This window comes from Cladophialophora carrionii (genome assembly GCF_000365165.1).
Source record: "Cladophialophora carrionii CBS 160.54 unplaced genomic scaffold supercont1.2, whole genome shotgun sequence".
NCBI classification, from domain to species: domain Eukaryota; kingdom Fungi; phylum Ascomycota; class Eurotiomycetes; order Chaetothyriales; family Herpotrichiellaceae; genus Cladophialophora; species Cladophialophora carrionii.
The window spans coordinates 2,244,723-2,261,869 of record NW_008481827.1 but is presented as its reverse complement, the minus strand read 5'-3'; the positions used below and the strand labels follow the sequence as shown (position 1 = coordinate 2,261,869).

At 53.6% G+C, this 17,147-nt stretch overlaps 6 protein-coding genes across 6 annotated transcripts; 3 read left to right on the top strand and 3 right to left on the bottom strand.

Annotated features, from left to right (window-relative positions):
* Positions 1–739: 739 nt before the first annotated feature.
* Positions 740–1,742, top strand: G647_02892 (uncharacterized protein; the record flags this gene model as incomplete). Its single annotated transcript, XM_008727238.1, has 4 exons — positions 740–1,034; positions 1,101–1,348; positions 1,449–1,506; positions 1,558–1,742. The coding sequence occupies 4 exons, from the start codon at positions 740–742 to the stop codon at positions 1,740–1,742; spliced, it is 786 nt and encodes a 261-aa protein (XP_008725460.1).
* A 53-nt stretch (positions 1,743–1,795) lies between these two features.
* G647_02891 (uncharacterized protein) lies at positions 1,796–3,230 on the bottom strand (the record flags this gene model as incomplete). Its single annotated transcript, XM_008727237.1, has 4 exons — positions 1,796–2,564; positions 2,626–2,741; positions 2,791–3,065; positions 3,119–3,230. The coding sequence occupies 4 exons, from the start codon at positions 3,228–3,230 to the stop codon at positions 1,796–1,798; spliced, it is 1,272 nt and encodes a 423-aa protein (XP_008725459.1).
* Positions 3,231–4,363: 1,133 nt separating this feature from the next.
* Positions 4,364–7,414, top strand: G647_02890 (uncharacterized protein; the record flags this gene model as incomplete). Its single annotated transcript, XM_008727236.1, has 1 exon — positions 4,364–7,414. The coding sequence occupies one exon, from the start codon at positions 4,364–4,366 to the stop codon at positions 7,412–7,414; it is 3,051 nt and encodes a 1,016-aa protein (XP_008725458.1).
* Positions 7,415–8,684: 1,270 nt separating this feature from the next.
* Positions 8,685–9,070, top strand: G647_02889 (uncharacterized protein; the record flags this gene model as incomplete). Its single annotated transcript, XM_008727235.1, has 2 exons — positions 8,685–8,881; positions 8,971–9,070. The coding sequence occupies 2 exons, from the start codon at positions 8,685–8,687 to the stop codon at positions 9,068–9,070; spliced, it is 297 nt and encodes a 98-aa protein (XP_008725457.1).
* Positions 9,071–11,580: 2,510 nt separating this feature from the next.
* G647_02888 (uncharacterized protein) lies at positions 11,581–13,668 on the bottom strand (the record flags this gene model as incomplete). Its single annotated transcript, XM_008727234.1, has 1 exon — positions 11,581–13,668. The coding sequence occupies one exon, from the start codon at positions 13,666–13,668 to the stop codon at positions 11,581–11,583; it is 2,088 nt and encodes a 695-aa protein (XP_008725456.1).
* Positions 13,669–15,222: 1,554 nt separating this feature from the next.
* On the bottom strand, positions 15,223–16,849 carry G647_02887 (uncharacterized protein; the record flags this gene model as incomplete). Its single annotated transcript, XM_008727233.1, has 6 exons — positions 15,223–15,434; positions 15,504–15,624; positions 15,683–16,001; positions 16,152–16,175; positions 16,227–16,420; positions 16,472–16,849. The coding sequence occupies 6 exons, from the start codon at positions 16,847–16,849 to the stop codon at positions 15,223–15,225; spliced, it is 1,248 nt and encodes a 415-aa protein (XP_008725455.1).
* Between the last annotated feature and the right edge of the window lie 298 nt (positions 16,850–17,147).

Genomic DNA, 17,147 nt, shown 5'->3' with positions numbered 1-17,147 from the left:
CCACAGAAGTGCGTGAATTTCGCTGAGAGGAAGTCACAGAGGACAATGAGACCCGACCGGAGGACCTAGGTCACGTAAATGAATCGTCTTGGCACTGAGTCACGCCTGGCAAAGCTACTCCGTCTCAAAACACGCACACTCGCAGTCTGCCCCGTTTTCCTTGGCTCGCTTTCCTCCGTCGCCGGACACCAGCTCTGATGCATCGTCCGTCGAGTCCCTCAGACGTTGGACGAAGGACGAAGCTTCTGTCCCTTCCGTCAAAGCCCTGTATGGTCTCACTATGGAGCAGTGTATAGAAATGCCACGGTGATTGCTGCCTCGGGGCGCCAAGGCAGCAGGAGAGGTTAGCCAGTAGGAGGGTAGACGAATCATCCACTTCATGCAGGACAGGGGGTTCTTCATTCCGTTTCGGGTATAGTCGGAATTCGGATAATTCGAAGTCTCCGTACCGATCACAGAACAGACCATCATACATCGTGAAAGCGGTGGACGAAGGGCTCGTCAAGCGACGTGTTGGCCCGCCCCGTCGGCGATGATCCCAGGCGGCGCGTTCGGCCGATGGAATGATGGATGCCTGTCGACGACCGCGGTTGCATGAATAACTACAAGATATATAGAGTAGCCGGACCCTGAAGACCTCATTTCTTCCACAACTTCCTCTTGAGCAAACGCCCCTTCTCTTCTTTGACTTCTTGTTCTTCTTCGTCACACTCCGAAGGCAGTTTCCAATCAGTTACCCATGGCTCCAGACACCCTCTCCCTCGCCGGGAAAGTCGCCATCGTCACGGGTTCGGGCAAGGAAAATGGCATCGGCTCCGGTATTGCCTATGCTCTTGCACGCAACGGTGCTTCAGTCGTGATCAATCATGTATCTGAGGCAACGGGACCCCGAGCAGCAGACGTAGTCAAGAAGATCGAAGCAGCTGGGGGTAAAGCTGCTGTCGTCCAGGCCGACGTCACCAATCCTGGAGGTGCTAGCACCCTGGTTGAGGGAGCGTTGAAGGCTTTTCAGGTGGAGAAGATTGATATCCTCGGTGTGTTGTCCATTATGCTTCAGACTGCACCTTGTTTGCGCCCATGAGCTGATACGTGGTGAAAAGTGAACAACGCCGGCGGAGGCGCAACAGGTCCGGCTTTGCAAGCCACAGAGGAGGACGTGCTACGAACGTTCGGGGTGAACGTGTTTGCGTCGCTGTATATGACGCAAGCGGTCATTCCACACATGCCTCGTGGCGGCCGCATCATCAACATTGGCTCGATCGCGTCCAAGATGGGGATGGCGCCGATACCGTTGTACAGTGCTTCTAAGGCTGCATCGGACACGTTGGCCTACACCATGGCCACAGAGGTATGTATCTTTCGCTGGAAGCCTTTTGCAGTTCCACTGCTGGTGTTTCTCCTCGAAGGGTCTGAGACGTAACACCTTTGCTGATCTGTGGTGCCAATAGCTTGGACGTGGTTACGGGGTCACAGTGAACACCGTCGCTCCTGGACCCGTGCCGACTGGTAAGAGACTCTCATGGATATTGAAACGAAACTGACATGGTAACATCGCAGACGGGCTGCCCAAGGGACCAGTGGCTGATGCTGTGCACAACTTCCTTCTCCCAATGACGAGGGCTGAAGAGCGAATGGGAACCGTAGAAGATATCGCTGACGCCGTCCTACTTCTTACTTCGGAGAAGAGTCGATGGATCACCGGCCAGTTCATCTCTGTTTCAGGAGGTATAACGGGAGGTTGAGTTGCAGCAGGATCAACGACTTTGCGTGAAAGAGTCGCCATAACAGTGGTCGCTCAGGCTGTATGAAGTGACGCAAACGGGTTGTTGAAGTGGGAAGCTTCTGGGGACATGGAAAGGGAGCGAGTAGCACAATCGAGCTCGGACTCGAGGCTTCGAGCCCCAGTGCCCATCAATGAATCAATCCAGACGAGCTGCTTTGCGCATGCAATGGCATCTTCGCCGGATTGAATCCCCATGTTCCCCATAGAAGTAGAAATGGCACTGATATAGACAATTCTCTGTTGCTCTGCTCGATCCATTGTTGCAACGATGACGGAGCACCACAGAAAAAGCTCCGGGAATGTCCCGTCGAAGCATATTGAGGCACTGACCATGAGCCGGAATCGCTCTAGGAGGGTGTGAAGTTCGTCCGAGACGAGCGAAAATGCTTTCTTCAACCTGGTCAACAAGATAAGTAGGGCAAGCCGTACCAGCTCAGGCGGCGCGATTTCCGGGATTACAGTGCTAGGAGCATCGAATTCGGGTGATCGCGGTAGTGATAGGAGAAGATGCATGATGGGCGTGATGCGTCTCGCTGCAGTTGCACCGTCTTTCCAGAATCGTGGATTATTCGCATTTTCGTTCACGAACGCAGCCAGCTGCGCAGAGGATTCAAGAGCAGTAGCTATCTTTTTATCTTGGTTCGAGCCACTTGAGAGTCGCAGGACGAGTCGCTGCAGCGCTATGGATAGCGTGCCGTCATGTGAGGTCGATGCGGTGGAGCTCCGAGGCAACGGGAAGAGCGGCTTCGTGTCAAAAATCGAGGATCCGAGCACATCGAACCTTCCACGAGTCAGATTCTGTCTTGTTGGCCACGAAACTTGCTCCGCCGGGTGATATTTACCAAGATACGAACATTGCGATAGTGCTGTCAAGACGCTGGAAGTCGCCACGAATCCGAAGGATGTTCTGCAGACCACCCATGTGCATAGCGTACCGGTCCCATCTGCCAATAGTACACTGCCATTCGTTATCAGATGTGTATATTTTGGGGCTCGGGCAAACCGACGTCGTGACAGAGAAATCCAAGCACCGTGGTAATGACACCTTCGCTGACGTTGTCGGGTTCTTGGTTAAGCCTATGCACGACTTGGTTGAGACACAGACTCAGATATTTCGAGGACTCTTCGAAGTCGCTGTATTCGCTGCCTTTGTTCATGGTCTTTTGGTTGAAGAATAACGCCGCGTTCGCTAATGAGAGGTAGAACGCGGTGCAGTCTACAACAGCCATTGCCCACCACTCGTTTCGGAACGGTCGGTAGAGGTAGTCGCCCTCAACATGCACTGGTGCCCGATGAGCCAAGGAGCAATAAAATTCATGCTGTACAGAAGCGTACTAAAATGGATCAGCTGCCGAGCTCTGGAATCCGTGTCGATGGGAAAGATGCTGAAGGGATGCAAGGCTCGAGGGACTTGTTCGCCCCATCGTGACCCTGGATCCTGAAGCATAGCCGAGTCCTGAGCCAGGTTATCCGTGCTTGGAACATCCCTGAGGTTGGGCTCAGGTGTCTTACAGATCAATGCCCAGGAGTGCGGACGCCTTCTGCGCGAATCGGCAACTCTTCTCATAACATGATATCGAATTGCTTTCTGGGTATTTTCCAGCTTGGACTCTTCTGGGTGAGAAACATTGATAAATTTGTAGCCGTCGCGATTATCCTCCAGGTTACTGGGTAGCACTACCACGCGTCTACGCCGTTTCATGATTTTGAGCCGAGAGCATAACAACGCTGAAGGTGAGAGAGGTTAGAGAAGGTGAGATGATGGTGACACAGAGGTGAGCGGACTCTGATGGAAAAAGCATGAGAATAAACTGTCTGACCAAAAGACTTTACACCAAGACGGGTGGGATCTGGGTTTTCTGTCAGACAGTCAATATCCGCAAATGATGATTGGACCGTTGGCGTTCTGACCTTTTGCGCATCTGGCCGCAGGCTGAAAGTTTCCCGACGAGCCTCGCGAGCAGAAAAGTCGTCGACATCATTGAAGTCGCGAGTCTCGAGCAGTCTGCCTCCCCAACGCATGGCCACGACTCCCTCTCATCGCTCTTTTTGCTCGTACTTCTCGTCTTGATCCGCGTCACATGCCTTCCGATTCGATCTATCCTCCGGGTCATGCGCAGATGCTTTGAGCAACTTCCCTCCAGAAGTCGAACCCGCAATATCTTGCTTGCTTCGCGTCTGCCGTCCCTGCGGCCTGGACATAGCACGGCCGCTGTCACCTGCAGGACTACCTACCTCAACTTCTCAACTCGCAGCTCGCCAAAACTCTTCAAATCAAGCCTCAACAATCCATCTCGAGATGTCGCGATCAATTCTCGAAGCACATCCGATCGTCCGGATTATGCAAAGCATGGACATAGAACAAGGGTCTCACGAGAGAATAGGAGATCTACAAAGAAACCGCGTCGAAGCTCTGTTGAGGACTGTATAGCCCAACTGGAAAGATATCTTCCGAGAGGCTTGAGTCAGCTGGATTTTCTTGAATCACGGACCGTCGTTACGGGAGAGCCAGTGTTTGCCGATGTGCTCGCCGCACTCAAGCGTGGTGGCAGAAAGAGTGGGGTGAATGTTCTGGCCTTCATGGTGCTACATCAGCGTCGACACAAGGCCGTCATCCACCTCGCCGAGGTGCTGCTGAAGCGGGTTGCGCTCGCCGCCAACGAGCCTTTCAAGGACGAGCTGCCTTCCAACATCAATTGGCCAGAAGAATCATTCCGGAAGGAAATTGGTGCGCCTATTGAGCTGGAACGTACTTTTCACGTAAGCCGACGTCCTCTGGGAACTTCGCTTGGATCCTCCGACAACGCCTTGCTGGAGGATGACAACTCCACCGCTATGGAGCTCATCTGGGCCTTTCTGGCGGATGTCGTGGTTGCATCTTCCGAGCTAAGCCCGGACGAAGGCAAGCAGGTCATGAATACTGTCCATCAGATCCTGGCGCTCATTCACAGGTTGGGGCTTGTCCCATCCAATATCTATGCTCACTGCCTGCCACGAGGAACCACCACCGTCCAACAACCGCCGGTTCTGCATCTCCTAAACTCGAATATCCTGTCAACGCTGTCGGATGCTGTTTGGCATGCTTACCAGGACGAAGTGTCTACCCGGTCCAAAAAGGGTGAGAGGAGTTCTTGGAATTTCTTCCCTGAACCACCAGGTGGTCCCCTACGATCAAAGGGACGTGAGCTTGGTCCTGAAGTTTGGGTTGAATTCATCCTATGGTGCTGTGTCGAGGCTGGCTTTGCGTCGACCGGTGTTCGGATCCTCAAGTCGTTGCGCGCAGATGTGGCAACTCCATGGCGGGCTGTTCCCTGGACTGATGTGGGACTGTCTCGGAATGATCAGAATCAGATGGCTTATCTAGCGGAACAGACTTCTGATGACGTGGTCTCTCGAAGAGATTCGCGCTCTCCAGTCAGCAATCCCCAGAAGCTCATCAGTGCTGAAGTGGTCGTTGCTGTTGCCGACAGTCTGATCAACAATCTCAACTCGGAGGCTGGGAATGGCGCTCTCCCCGTCCATGAAGTTCAGACCGACCTAGAGGAACTTGTGTCCTTCTTGGGTCCTGCGAGTGTTGCTCCAACATACGTTGATTATCTTGCTGTTCGGCTGCTTCAGACTGAACGCTTGTATACCCCTGGCCACGTCGGCGGCTTGCACGCCTGGGCGTCAACTCTGAGCCGTCTTCGCGATCTGCAGATTGCTGAGGAGCAGCCCCGCCACGAACCCGGCCTTACGTTCGATTTCGTTCTGGGTCGTTCTGAGCTGCAAGCGGGTGTTCTCCATCAAGCTCTTCAAGGTTGCATCGAGAACAACCTGGTCAAGAAAGCAGTCGACACCTTCACAGATATCCAGAAAATGGTTGATGGCAACAAGCTGCAAGCTATTGGAGAGTTTCTTACTCTTTCTCTTCGTCCGGAAGACGGCTTCTTCACTTCCAGACTTGGCAGAGGACAGAACGAGTTCCTCGAATCCTATGGGCAGCTTCCTGCCTACAAACTGGCAGCGTTTCTTGATTTGGTTGGCAGTGCCAAGCTATTTGGACTTGGAGATTGGCTTCTCTTTTCAGATGACATTGATGGAGCTGCATTGCCTGTTTCAACCTGGGGACAGCCCTCTATTGCAGCTGCGCTGACTCGATATGCCGCAGCCAAGGGGGACCTTTCCCTGTTGGAGCGAGTTTTGTCAATATGCGCTGCCTCTGATAGGAAAATGACGGTGAACATGTTAAGAGCTTTTGTGATGAGCTACATCACCATGCGGGAGTGGGAGAAGGCGGGTCGAATGCTCCAAGAACTGAAACAGGCGGAGGGTGGTGGCTACAGCCCCCGGATGGTTGCCTGTCTCGCAGCTACGATACTACGGTTGGAGGTCGACCCCGAAGTGTTGCTACAGGAAGATTCGGCGTCCGACCTTACACAGGCTCTTCGACTCTTCTCTACAGTCTTAGATGGCCTCTATGATTCATCACCAGCAAGCTTCAGGATCGATCAGAAGAGAATTTTCAAGCAGCAGATCGGCTATCTGTTACGTCTCCTGGAGAATGTGGCAGACAGCAGGGCAGCGGAGACAGTGGGCAACTTCAAAGCGAAGTTTCCGGTCAGCAATGAGCCTCATCTCTCCCCAGAGACGTTCAACGTGGTCTACTCTGCCATCGTCGAGACCAAAGGCGCACTGGAGGGCCGCAATGTCTGGCACTTATTCTGTAAAGATCCGAGAGAGTCTGACACTCTACGTGGCAGGGCACTGCATGACAACGATGAAACTGTGCCTGACGAACATATCGCAGATTTCGATGAGGAGGGCTTCCCGGAGCCACAAACAGAAGAGTCGGTGGAGCGGGAGATCGCTATCACCCCCAGGTCTAGTAACCACCTGTCGATATCTGGCATGGAGACTGAGGCCATGGATTCCGAAGCCCTTCTCAAAAGCTCCGTCGAGCCGTCGTCCCGTGGTCAGCCTTCGCTCGCATACCCACCGTCACTCAATATCGATACCGGGTTACCACACGATGGACTCGGATTCCCCAGCAGTCAGACAACCATCATTGGAAGCGACGATCCGGATATACCAATTGCTAGAGCTGCCAACGAGCCCGAGAATGCGGCGCAAGAGCTCACTCAGGTTGTCGTTCCTGACAGCCGTACTTTGCAGATTCTTGTGAGACAGGCGTTGAGCGAAATCGAAGCGAGAAAGGGGCGCAAGAGGCCCCATGCCGACCTGGAAGAGGTGATCCACTGGGCAGGGCAGTTCTACAGCGCCTTCAATCTAGCACCCGAGGATATCAGGACAGAATTCCGAGTGTCAGAAAACATGCCGCGTGCACTCAGAGTTGCTACCAAGCATCGAAGGAGTCCGGCTGAACATATGGCACCAGCACGAGAGAAATTTAGACTTAATGTGTCCAGCCAATTCTCAAGGGGAGCATTCAACACTCGGTTACCGGGCACTCCCCGCGCGGAAGAGCATGCAGCCCAAGTATTTGGTGGTTTCCAGATGAAAGATGATGTCAAAGGCGCTGATCGGGATGAAACTGAAAAGTTCCAAGAGCAAGGGTCGGAGCAAGATCTACACGTCGCGCACGGGTTCAGAGTTCGGAAGTTTGGCACGTCAGTTACGCATAAATCTTGACCAAGCATAGCGTCGGTGTCCAGGAGTGATTTCACGCAAGGTATGGTGTAGGTGCGTGCTTTCTGTGTACGATATTGTACATCCAACCCACCTGTATATATAGTCCGGGACCAGGGAGGTCCTCTTCAGCTCGTCTAATCATTTCCGCCAAGACTCCATGAGACCACTTCAGTATCTGGGGTTGCAGCGGCTTCACGGGAACGTACGGGTCGATCAGCCGCCGACAAACCAAACACTAACTTGTCCCGCTTTGTCTGCACACCACAAGGTCGTTCTCGGCGATGTGAACGGCGACAATATCGCGAAGACTATACGCGTACGCATATGCATGTCGGCATTTTCCATGCGCCCCCAGCTTTTCACCTCGAACGCCAGGAGTTTCCCCGCTCACGGTTCGTCAGCATCGTCCTCCCTCCTCCCTCCTCCCCCGGTTCGAGGGGTCGCGGCTCGTGGCACCGTAATCATGGTCCCCAGAATGCTTCATAAGAACGCGGGGAAAAAGTGGCAGTACTGACGCGTGGCAACTGCAAAAGACTCAACTACCTGTTTACCTGCTTTGCTTGTCTGTCCATTGATTGTTCTTCCACAGTTCATTTTGTGTCTGTAGCCCCGACCGATCCATCTACACTGTACTATTGAAGTCCGTTCCCGGTACTCCCGACCGACCATCTACACTGTACTATTGAAGTCCGTCCCCGGGTAGACCCGAGCCCAACCCATGTCTCAAACAGTCGACAGAAAGGCGACGCACGGATGGGGCTCGACGCCTTCCCAGCGCCACTACATAAGTCACGAGCAGGCGATGAAGGTGCTCGCAGCGGGCATCAAGCGCGCAAAGGAGATCAAGTAGGTCTGGTGTCTGGTGTCTGGTGTCTGGTGTCTGGTGTCTGGTGTCTGGTGTCTGGTGTCTGGTGTCTGGTGTCTGGTCTGGTCTGTTCTGGTGTGATCTGCATTCCTCGCGTGGCCGGCCTCTCAAGGGCTGGCGCCTTTTTTTCTTTTCCCCCCGGAGTCAGACAGAGGAGGCCTCGCACCATGCATTCCATTCCACTCCATTTCCGTGCACACAAGAAAGAATGTGTTGATTAACGAGACGATTGAAAAGCGTCCCGCAAAACATCGCCGTCCTCGACCCGTCCGCTTGGCTTGTTGGATTCGTCCGCATGGACAACGCCTTCTTAGGCAGCATTGTACGTCCTTTCACGTCCCTTGGGGCACTGATGACAGAGAGTCCCCCCGTGTCGAGTGATCGATCGACGCACTCGCGTCCATCATGGCCTTTACTCACGCATGGATTGGACAGGACGTCTCGCAGAAGAAAGCCAAGACCGTGGTCTTCTACAACGGCATCCCGTCCGACGCACTGAAACAGCGCAGCGAACCGGGCGGGGATCTCTTCGCCATTCAGGAAACGAACGGCGGGACCGTCGTGTTTGGCGGTGGATTCCCGATTTATGATGCCGAGGGATTGTGAGTGGCTGTCGGGCTCGAATCAATCCGCCCCATCCCCTACAACCTTGTGCTTGTCGTCTGGGGTTCAAGCTAACTTGTCGTTGAAGCTTTATAGGAGCCGTGGGCGTCAGTGGAGGGACGGTCGATCAGGATATTGACGTTGCAAAGGCGGCCGTGGAGGGCAGCGGTGTTGGGACAACAGGGTGATTGAAGGGAGTCGTGCGAGGGAGAAAGGGTGACGGCTGGCATTGTGTCAAGACAAGGATACATAGTTTGTGTCAACCCATACTGTGTAAAGCCAAGCTGCTTGAGATGAGTGAGTATGGTGGGAAGGTTGAGTGTACCAAAGTACCGAACAGGAAAAGCATTTCCAGAACAAGGAATATCAACGTTCCATCCTAGGAGCCTCCCCCACTGTGAGAATACAATCAGACTATCGACTTACTGTGGCAGAGTTCGAGACCTTACTTAGTCCTGAATCCCGTGTCCTGGATCGGAGAAGAGTCACATGCTGTAAGCAGGCCGTCTTTTCAGTGGACGGTGCCCTCCGCAGACAGTAATCTTCGTCATCTCCCGCCCGGGTTATCAGGCATGAGACCGCGAAGCCCTCCTCCCTGCTAATGGGATCGCGCAAGGCTTACATCTGTGCTTGTCAGCAAGGATAGACTGGGGGAGATATATATCGTAGCTCGAGGAGATCCGGTCGCTCGTCGAGCCAAGGTCTGTTCCATTGATCACGTTCATTCACTTCCCAACGCCGGATTTCCCAGGCTTCAAGCTCAGATTCTTGCAACGGTCTGGGTCGTAAAATCAACAATTGAGAATTGAGGCTTCCACCTGTTCGAAGCGGCTTACTTTCCAAACGACCGCATCATCGGCCATGAGCTGGACACCTTCCTTTTACCAGAAAAGGGAGGCTAGACAACGCGCCACGGGGATGACGCAGCCCGGGGTCGGAGGCCTCCCTCCTCGACCAAGACGAGGCGAGTATAATACCTTCACCAAGCAGGGTAGACTACAGAAGGAAATACGCTGGCCAGAGCCGGATTCTGCCGCACAGAGCGATGATGGATCGCTGAGTGGGCTGAAGGAAAAGCTGTCGAAGAGGAAACCGAAGGCGTCGAGGTGGAGGCGATTGTTTGGACGGAAACGACGCAGGGAGTAGGAAGTGGTGGAAGGAGATCAGATGGCGGCGAGGCTTCCATTCTCAAGGGCACCATGTCCGTGCACACCTGGAGTTCAGCAAATGGTGCTGTATTCAGTGGTCGATGTGGCGAAATGATCGTCTTCATATGCTGGGATTCTGCAAAGAAGGACATTTTCGGGGCGAATTCCATGTCACTTCAGTTCTGGCTGAGGCAGAAATCGCCTCACCACCAGGCTCACGAGGCAGATCGAGATAGACTCCTGTTCGTCCTGGAGAAGCCGTATTGGCACCTTTCCTGCAAGTGGTTACGTTCCTCTGAGATTACCTTGGCATTCTTCCAGAGCAGATGCATGCAGCACGAGCAATGAGGGTAGCAAGTCCATGTCAATGATGCTTCGAATCGATTCCTCGTCCACGAGATCGTCCGGACCAGCCATTCCTCGAGTATCAACGGACAAGGTACCAATGGCTGTGGCCTAACTGGATGAGAGATGTGATCATCGTAGCACGTTGGAGATGAGGGAAGAGTTGACGGTTTCAATGCGAAGAGAGAACAGAGAGAGTGACCAGACGGATTCTCTTTAAAGTGAAGGTGAAGGTGAAGGTGAAGGTGAAGGTGAAGGTGAAGGTGAAGGTGAAGGTGAAGGTGAAGGTGAAGGTGAAGGTGAAGGTGAAGTGAGAGTGAGAGTGAAACGGCGGACAGATCATCAAATCACATGCTAGCGCACCGGATTCCGCCTTTTCAGTTTCAAGCTGCGTGACGCGCCGCCCTGACGTGACGTGTCGCTCATGATTCAATCATTTCTTACCTACCTACCTAGGTTAATTACTACAATCTGAACCCCAACCTTCGACAATTGAAGTTCCCTTATTCTCAACTCAACTCGACACTAAAGTCTATGAATATTATCGCCGCCGCTGTGGAAATGCAATGCTTGCACGGGAGTCTGCTTATGAGGGCATCGTTGTCGCGCTGCGGAGGTCGCTCAACTGCCCAAGGGAGTTTTGAGTGGACGTTCATCACCGGTACGGTAGGGAGTGGGGAAATCTGATGGGCCTAGTGGGCGTGGACGTCGTGAGGGCGGCGTTCTTCGTAGGGATGGGAATGGCCGTGGTGATGGGAAGGGCGCCGAAGCAGGCTTGATCTGTGAGTGTGGCACCGCGAGCTGGTTGGATTGGATCGGATTGGATTGGACTAAACCTGGTGAGACGGGGACGGCGATGGGGATGGGATAGGAGAGGCACGGGATGCCGATGACGTGGACGCTTCAAGTATACTCGTACCTTACGCTGTCGTATTTCAGAGTCAGTCGTTGACGCTATGAGTATGCAATAAAACAAGAACTACGAGCGGAGTACTGGTGTTGAACTCTGGAGGTATGGAGTACATGTAGGTCTTTGGATGCGACGAAGAATTCGGTGTAAAGTTCAATGTGATGCTTGCTGACTGTCGTCTTTCGAGTTATGCTCGTTCAATATGATGCTTGCTGACTGTCGTCTATCGAGCTCTATGCTCGTTCAGTGCGATGCTTGCTGACTCTCGTCTATCGAGGTCTATGCGGTGCCGTTGCTAAATATGCAATGCGTCGCAGCGGCGGGTTGAGTTGTCTTCCCACCTGTCATCCTCCTGTACGGTTGGCATGGAGCTCCGGTACGAGTCATCTAAATTCTCTTGCTCCTCCTCAATCTCAGCCTCAACCACAAACATGTCGTCGAGCTTAAGCTTCATAGACTTCTGCAGAGGTGCTCGTTGCTCGTACGGCCCACCAACCCTCCCCCCGCCTTCATCCTCGCCCAGTGATTCCTGGCTACTGGTAGCTGCGGACGACCAGTCGTGCAGCAGCGGCGTGCCGACGATAGGCAACTCGGCGGTGTTCTTCATCTGCCAAAATAACCAGTAAACGGCACCCATACCGATTATGCCGAGTGACGTAGCTGGGTATGCATAGTACACGAATCTCTTGTTGTCGTTGCTGCTCTTGTCTTGTCCAGGGTTGATCCACGGAAAGATGAGCAGGAGGGCGTTACCGGCCAGGAACACAACCGTGTGCATCCGCGGCGCGGGACATGGACTCTGCCAGCGCTCGGCCGACGTGTTTTGCAGGTAGAGAAGACCTGATGCGATGGCAACGGAAAGGACCGAGACCGGGTAGCCGCCTACTTCGACCAGGAAGGTGTAGATCTCGCCGGGAGGTGGCAACACGATCACCAGGACACTGACGAGCCAGTGGAGGAGGAGACCTGACGCTGGCGCTCCTGCGGCGTTCTTTCTCCGCCAGAAGCCCGACGCCGGAAGAAGTCCTTGAACTCCGAGCTCTTGATTCACGCGAGCTTGGGCGAAAGAGGTGGCAGCGATGTTCCCGAACGCTGAGATGATGATAAAGCAGGGCAGGATCCGCTCTCCCCACAATGAACCAAAGATGTTGCGGAGATAGTGGCTAGCGACAACGACACCGGAAGAGCGGAAATCATCTTTCTCCACGGCGCAGAAGTACGCGACGTTGGCCAGAATATATCCGAGTGACGCGAGGGTTAGGGCGACCGGACCCGCGACTCTGATGGTCGAGATCGGGTTGCGCACTTCTGACATGACCTGATTCGCCGTGTTGTAGCCACGAAAGCAGTAGAGAACCTGCAGCAACGCGGTCGCATAGTTGTACGGCTTGGAGCTGGTGCCGGCCCATATCGACGTGAAGTTCTGATGGGCAATGGAGCCCGAGCCTGCCGTGGCCGGGACTCGACCGATACTGGCAATCCCGCTGAGGACGACAGCTGCCAGGATCAACATCTTGCCCACCCCGAGCACGTTGATGATGCGGAGGCCCGTAGATGGCGCCCGGGCATGCAGGAAGCAGGCCAGCGAGATGACAAAGACAGCGATGCCGCGGACGTTCCAAACAGTTGGCTGAACTCCCAGGGCTGATACCGCATAATTTCCCAAGATGATGCAGTTTGGGGTACTGAATCCGAGAAGCACGACGTATGCCATGAACATGCTGGTGGCCAGCATTTTCGGTCGTCGGAAGATACGTTCGAGGTAGACTCTCTCGCCGCCCGAGCGAGGCAAGGCAGTTCCCAAGTCCAGGTATACCGACAACCCGCAGAACGAGATCACAGCACCCAGAAGCCAGATGACGAGCGTCATTCCGACCGAGCCGACCTCGGTGAAGACAGACGACGGTACCGAGTATACGCCGACCCCAATCGTCTTGCCCAGTATGAGGTTGATGGCGGAAAAGGTTGTGAGTTCATTCTGGCCGAGAACACGGTTTGGTTGATCTATCAGGCTTGGTGTTATCGACTGAGCACTTAGAGGAAGAAACCGGTCCGTGACTCCATCCCGGCACAATGAAGAGAGGTGTAATGACTCCGGCTTGAGGCTTGCAGGTCTTGTTGGCCTGCCCTTTTTGACGCTGCTGGCTGTCGGAAGCTCCAAGCCCAACGCAGAGGAGATGATGGGGTGTAACTCTTCATCTTCGGCGGGAGCAGAGGTGTCCGGTTGCGCAAGGCCCGACGCCGAGCCCAGAATGCTTGGTGTTCTTGGTGTCCGTGGTATGCGTGGAGTGACAGGCGACCGACAGTCGTACGCAGGTGATGACAAGAAGGATGTTGTGATTCCGGTGGCCAAGGCCTCGCCCAAGGATCTTGGCCGTTCCATACCGAGATGAAAACGTGCTCAACGAGGCGATTTACTTGCTCAATTCCTAATTCTTGCTCGGACGATGACTGCCGAGTCGGCTCCTGCGACCAGTACCTGGATCCACGTGAATTTGTCAAAATATATATCCCTGCTGCACCAATGCCAGAACTTTCGCACCTGGTAGAGAAGACGAAAAAGAAAGCAATGCATATGGGACTCTCCTGGCCGAAGCTGTCGAGAGAGGGACTCTTCCGAATAGGTACGACCAGCCATGACTGGCAAATGGCTCCAACTGTGAATGACACTTAGCTGTGATGCGATGCATTGCTGAATCTCTTCCCCGTCAAGGTTTGGCGATCAGTCGAGACGAGCAATGATCCGAAACCATGGAACCGCATGTCAGAAATGCCATCTTGTTTCAATGCGTGTCGGTTGGTGCTCGCTCGTCCTGCGATGAAACAGATCTTGGCGGTGATCAGGGGGGATTGTCACAGACCAGCTGTGCTTAATCCACTAATCTGGTGTCGACGGTCCCACTGTCTTCGTGTCTGTCAATACGGAGTAATGTCCTACACATTCTCTCCGCGCTCGACCTTGGTAAGCGACGTCTATGAAGAGATGAATCGTTGCTTCGGCTCAAGATATGCCAACATCGGTCTGCTAACTAACTTGTAGGCAAGTCAACATGCCAGGTGCGGCCAGTGGTCTAAAGCACACACACAGTTAATTAGCGACATCCACAAGGACGACTGCAAGTGCGTCTCGAAGCTGAGACGGCCGGAGTGCACGGTCTAGCTCTAACTGACGCCGTCGCAAATATAAACCCCGTCACACTTGTGAGCTCCTCTTCGCCGCCATACCTTGTACGAGTACCGACGAAAAATATCGCCGATCCAGCGAGCCATCTTATTCGACACATCTGAAGCTGTGGATTGACTCGAGTGGCAATCGGCTCGAAGCACCATCGACGTCCGAGGTAGCCGTTTCTCCAGCTTCGAGTGACAATAGTGATGAATGTGCTTTGAAACTACTTGGTCGGACCCAAACTCGGCCACGGTTCTCAGTCGACACAAGAATCAAGTTCCCACTTTCGGTCGAGTCGTGCTTGAGTTTGGCGATGTGAACGATGATTGTTTTTCCACGAAGCCCCAACCGTAGTCTACAAGAGATGACGGACCGACTCGGGGTGTCAGTACATGTTACTGGGGACACAGATGATGCATCGCCTCATATAGTCATCCAAAAAGCCAGGGATCATCTTCCCCGTGCTGAATGTGACTGCTCGAGTGAAATTGCTGAGTGGTCACTGTCTGCTTCATCAAAAGCTTATCCTCTCTGGAGGCGAACATGGGCGTCTACGCCATGCCATACTGGTTCTTCACGTTTTAGGTTCCCGACCTATATTGCAAGGTCGTCACCTGGGTAGGTCGGGGAGATTCCGAGCCTCGCACCGCCCCTTACGGGGTATCTCAGATCGATATCAAAAATGGGTTATCGGCTTCCGCTTGTCCATGCGACAGTACCCTCTGCAAAAGCGGCACTGCTGCGCCTGGAGAACATTAACCCTCTCCCCTAGCCGGAGGTAGTATTGGCAGCGATCAGCAATTGCTTCTCCTTCTTCAGTCCCTGAGCTACCGATAGGTCGATCTTCAAGGTGTTGGCCACGATATCCGCAGGCGTCAACGCGAGCCATTGAGTCAGCGATATATCTTGAACTCTGTCACTCTTGTAGATCTCGATCCAGACGAGATCGTCAGTCGGTGAGGTGTTTTCGATATAGTGGCCTAGAAGGAGACTTGTCAGCGACACAGTGGTAGTATCACTTAGTAGCAATACGGTTGGTGGGCACATACCGCTGTTGTCCGGAAATACCGCCGTGTCGCCGGGGCCAAAATCAAAGGTCCGAGCATTAGCATTGCCAATGAAGACCGTTGCTCTGCCTTGTCCTTGGTGGAAGTATAGCCATTCTTCTGCCTATTCAACAGTCAGTCCATCTCGGGATGCTAGCAATACCAGGTATTCTCGGACGCACATTCGGATGCCAGTGCAGCTCTCGCAGGCCTCCAGGCTTCAACGTTACGTACGTCGCAGCGATTGTTTTCGAGATCGGGAAGTTGGTCGAGTCAATTTTATAGAAAGTGCCACCATTGCCCGGGACGGACTCAGATGGATGCTGCAAGGTCCGGTAGACAAAGGAGGAGTTGCCGGAGAGCTGGGGGTTAATTCCCGAGACTGACGAGTTTGTTATTGTGCCGTTCAAGATGTATGGATCTGTCGTTGGAAGATTCTTGAAGACGGTTTCGTTCAGCCCGAAATTTTTCGCAATTACCGACTTGGGTGTATGAGCGAGCCTACACCACCGTTAGGACGTTGACATACCCAAAGAGAAGCAAGCCAGACGGTGGAGCGGCAACCACAATCAGGTGAGACCAGAGACCCAGCCACAACTGTTAGAGGCCCCGGCCTACACTATCCAACTCTCGCAGAGAACCTCGACTTACCAGTCGTCAACCATGAATGTCACGCTGACCATGAGTTAGCCTAGTACAAACGTAAATGAATCAATCGCTGCTCACCCCACCGCGTTAAAGTCACCATCATCGAATGTCAGAAGATACTCGTTGTCGTCCTCGAGACCCTGAATAGTATGGGCGACACCCTTGGGGAAGTACCAGATATCACCAAAACCCAATTGCTGGAGCTGGTAGTTTCCATCAGCATCAACCGCCGAGATCAGGACGGAGCCCGAGTAGACGAAACCCCATTCGGCCTGTTAAAGTCAGATCACATGCCGGACTAGCCCATCACGTCCATGGCGTACCACTTTATGCCAATGGAGCTCCCGGAGGGCGCCCCTTCTCAGGTGCTGCTGTGCGGCGGCTATATCCTTACTCTGGGGCAAGTCGTTGACGTCCTGAGTCCTGGTCCATCCGCCCGGAAATATTTTGGTTTTCGACAGAGAGAAGGGCCACTTGAGATTCGGCACCGTACCAGCATCTGTCGACTGTTGCCCGAGACCATCCGGGTTTGCGACGTCGAGCTGTGGATCTGTGCCCCCTGGGTTGACCGTGAGACTAATGTCTAACGACACTCTTGTGTAAACACCAACCAAGAATTGATGCGCCTTTCCCAGTCGCAGGGTCATATGGTTGACCACTTGAGAAGCTTCCCAGCTGCCGCCGTACCAAGGGAATGGCATTGGCAGTAGAGGCGGCGAGCAGGAGGATGAAAGCTACCTTCATTGTGACGGATGGACCTGTGTAATCAGTGCGCATCAAAGCGGGTTGAAGACAGAGCCTGCACGGGAAACAGCGTGATGAGGAGGAGGAGGAGGAGGATGCACAACTCATATCAAGAAGACGTGATGTGACACCATTAAATACCAACCCTGGGCATATTGCTGGTTTCCCACGTTCAAGAAACCGGCAGTCATATCGTGCATAACAGCAACCTGCGAAGTAGCAACGACCTTCCCATTTAGCGAGGCACATCGCCGT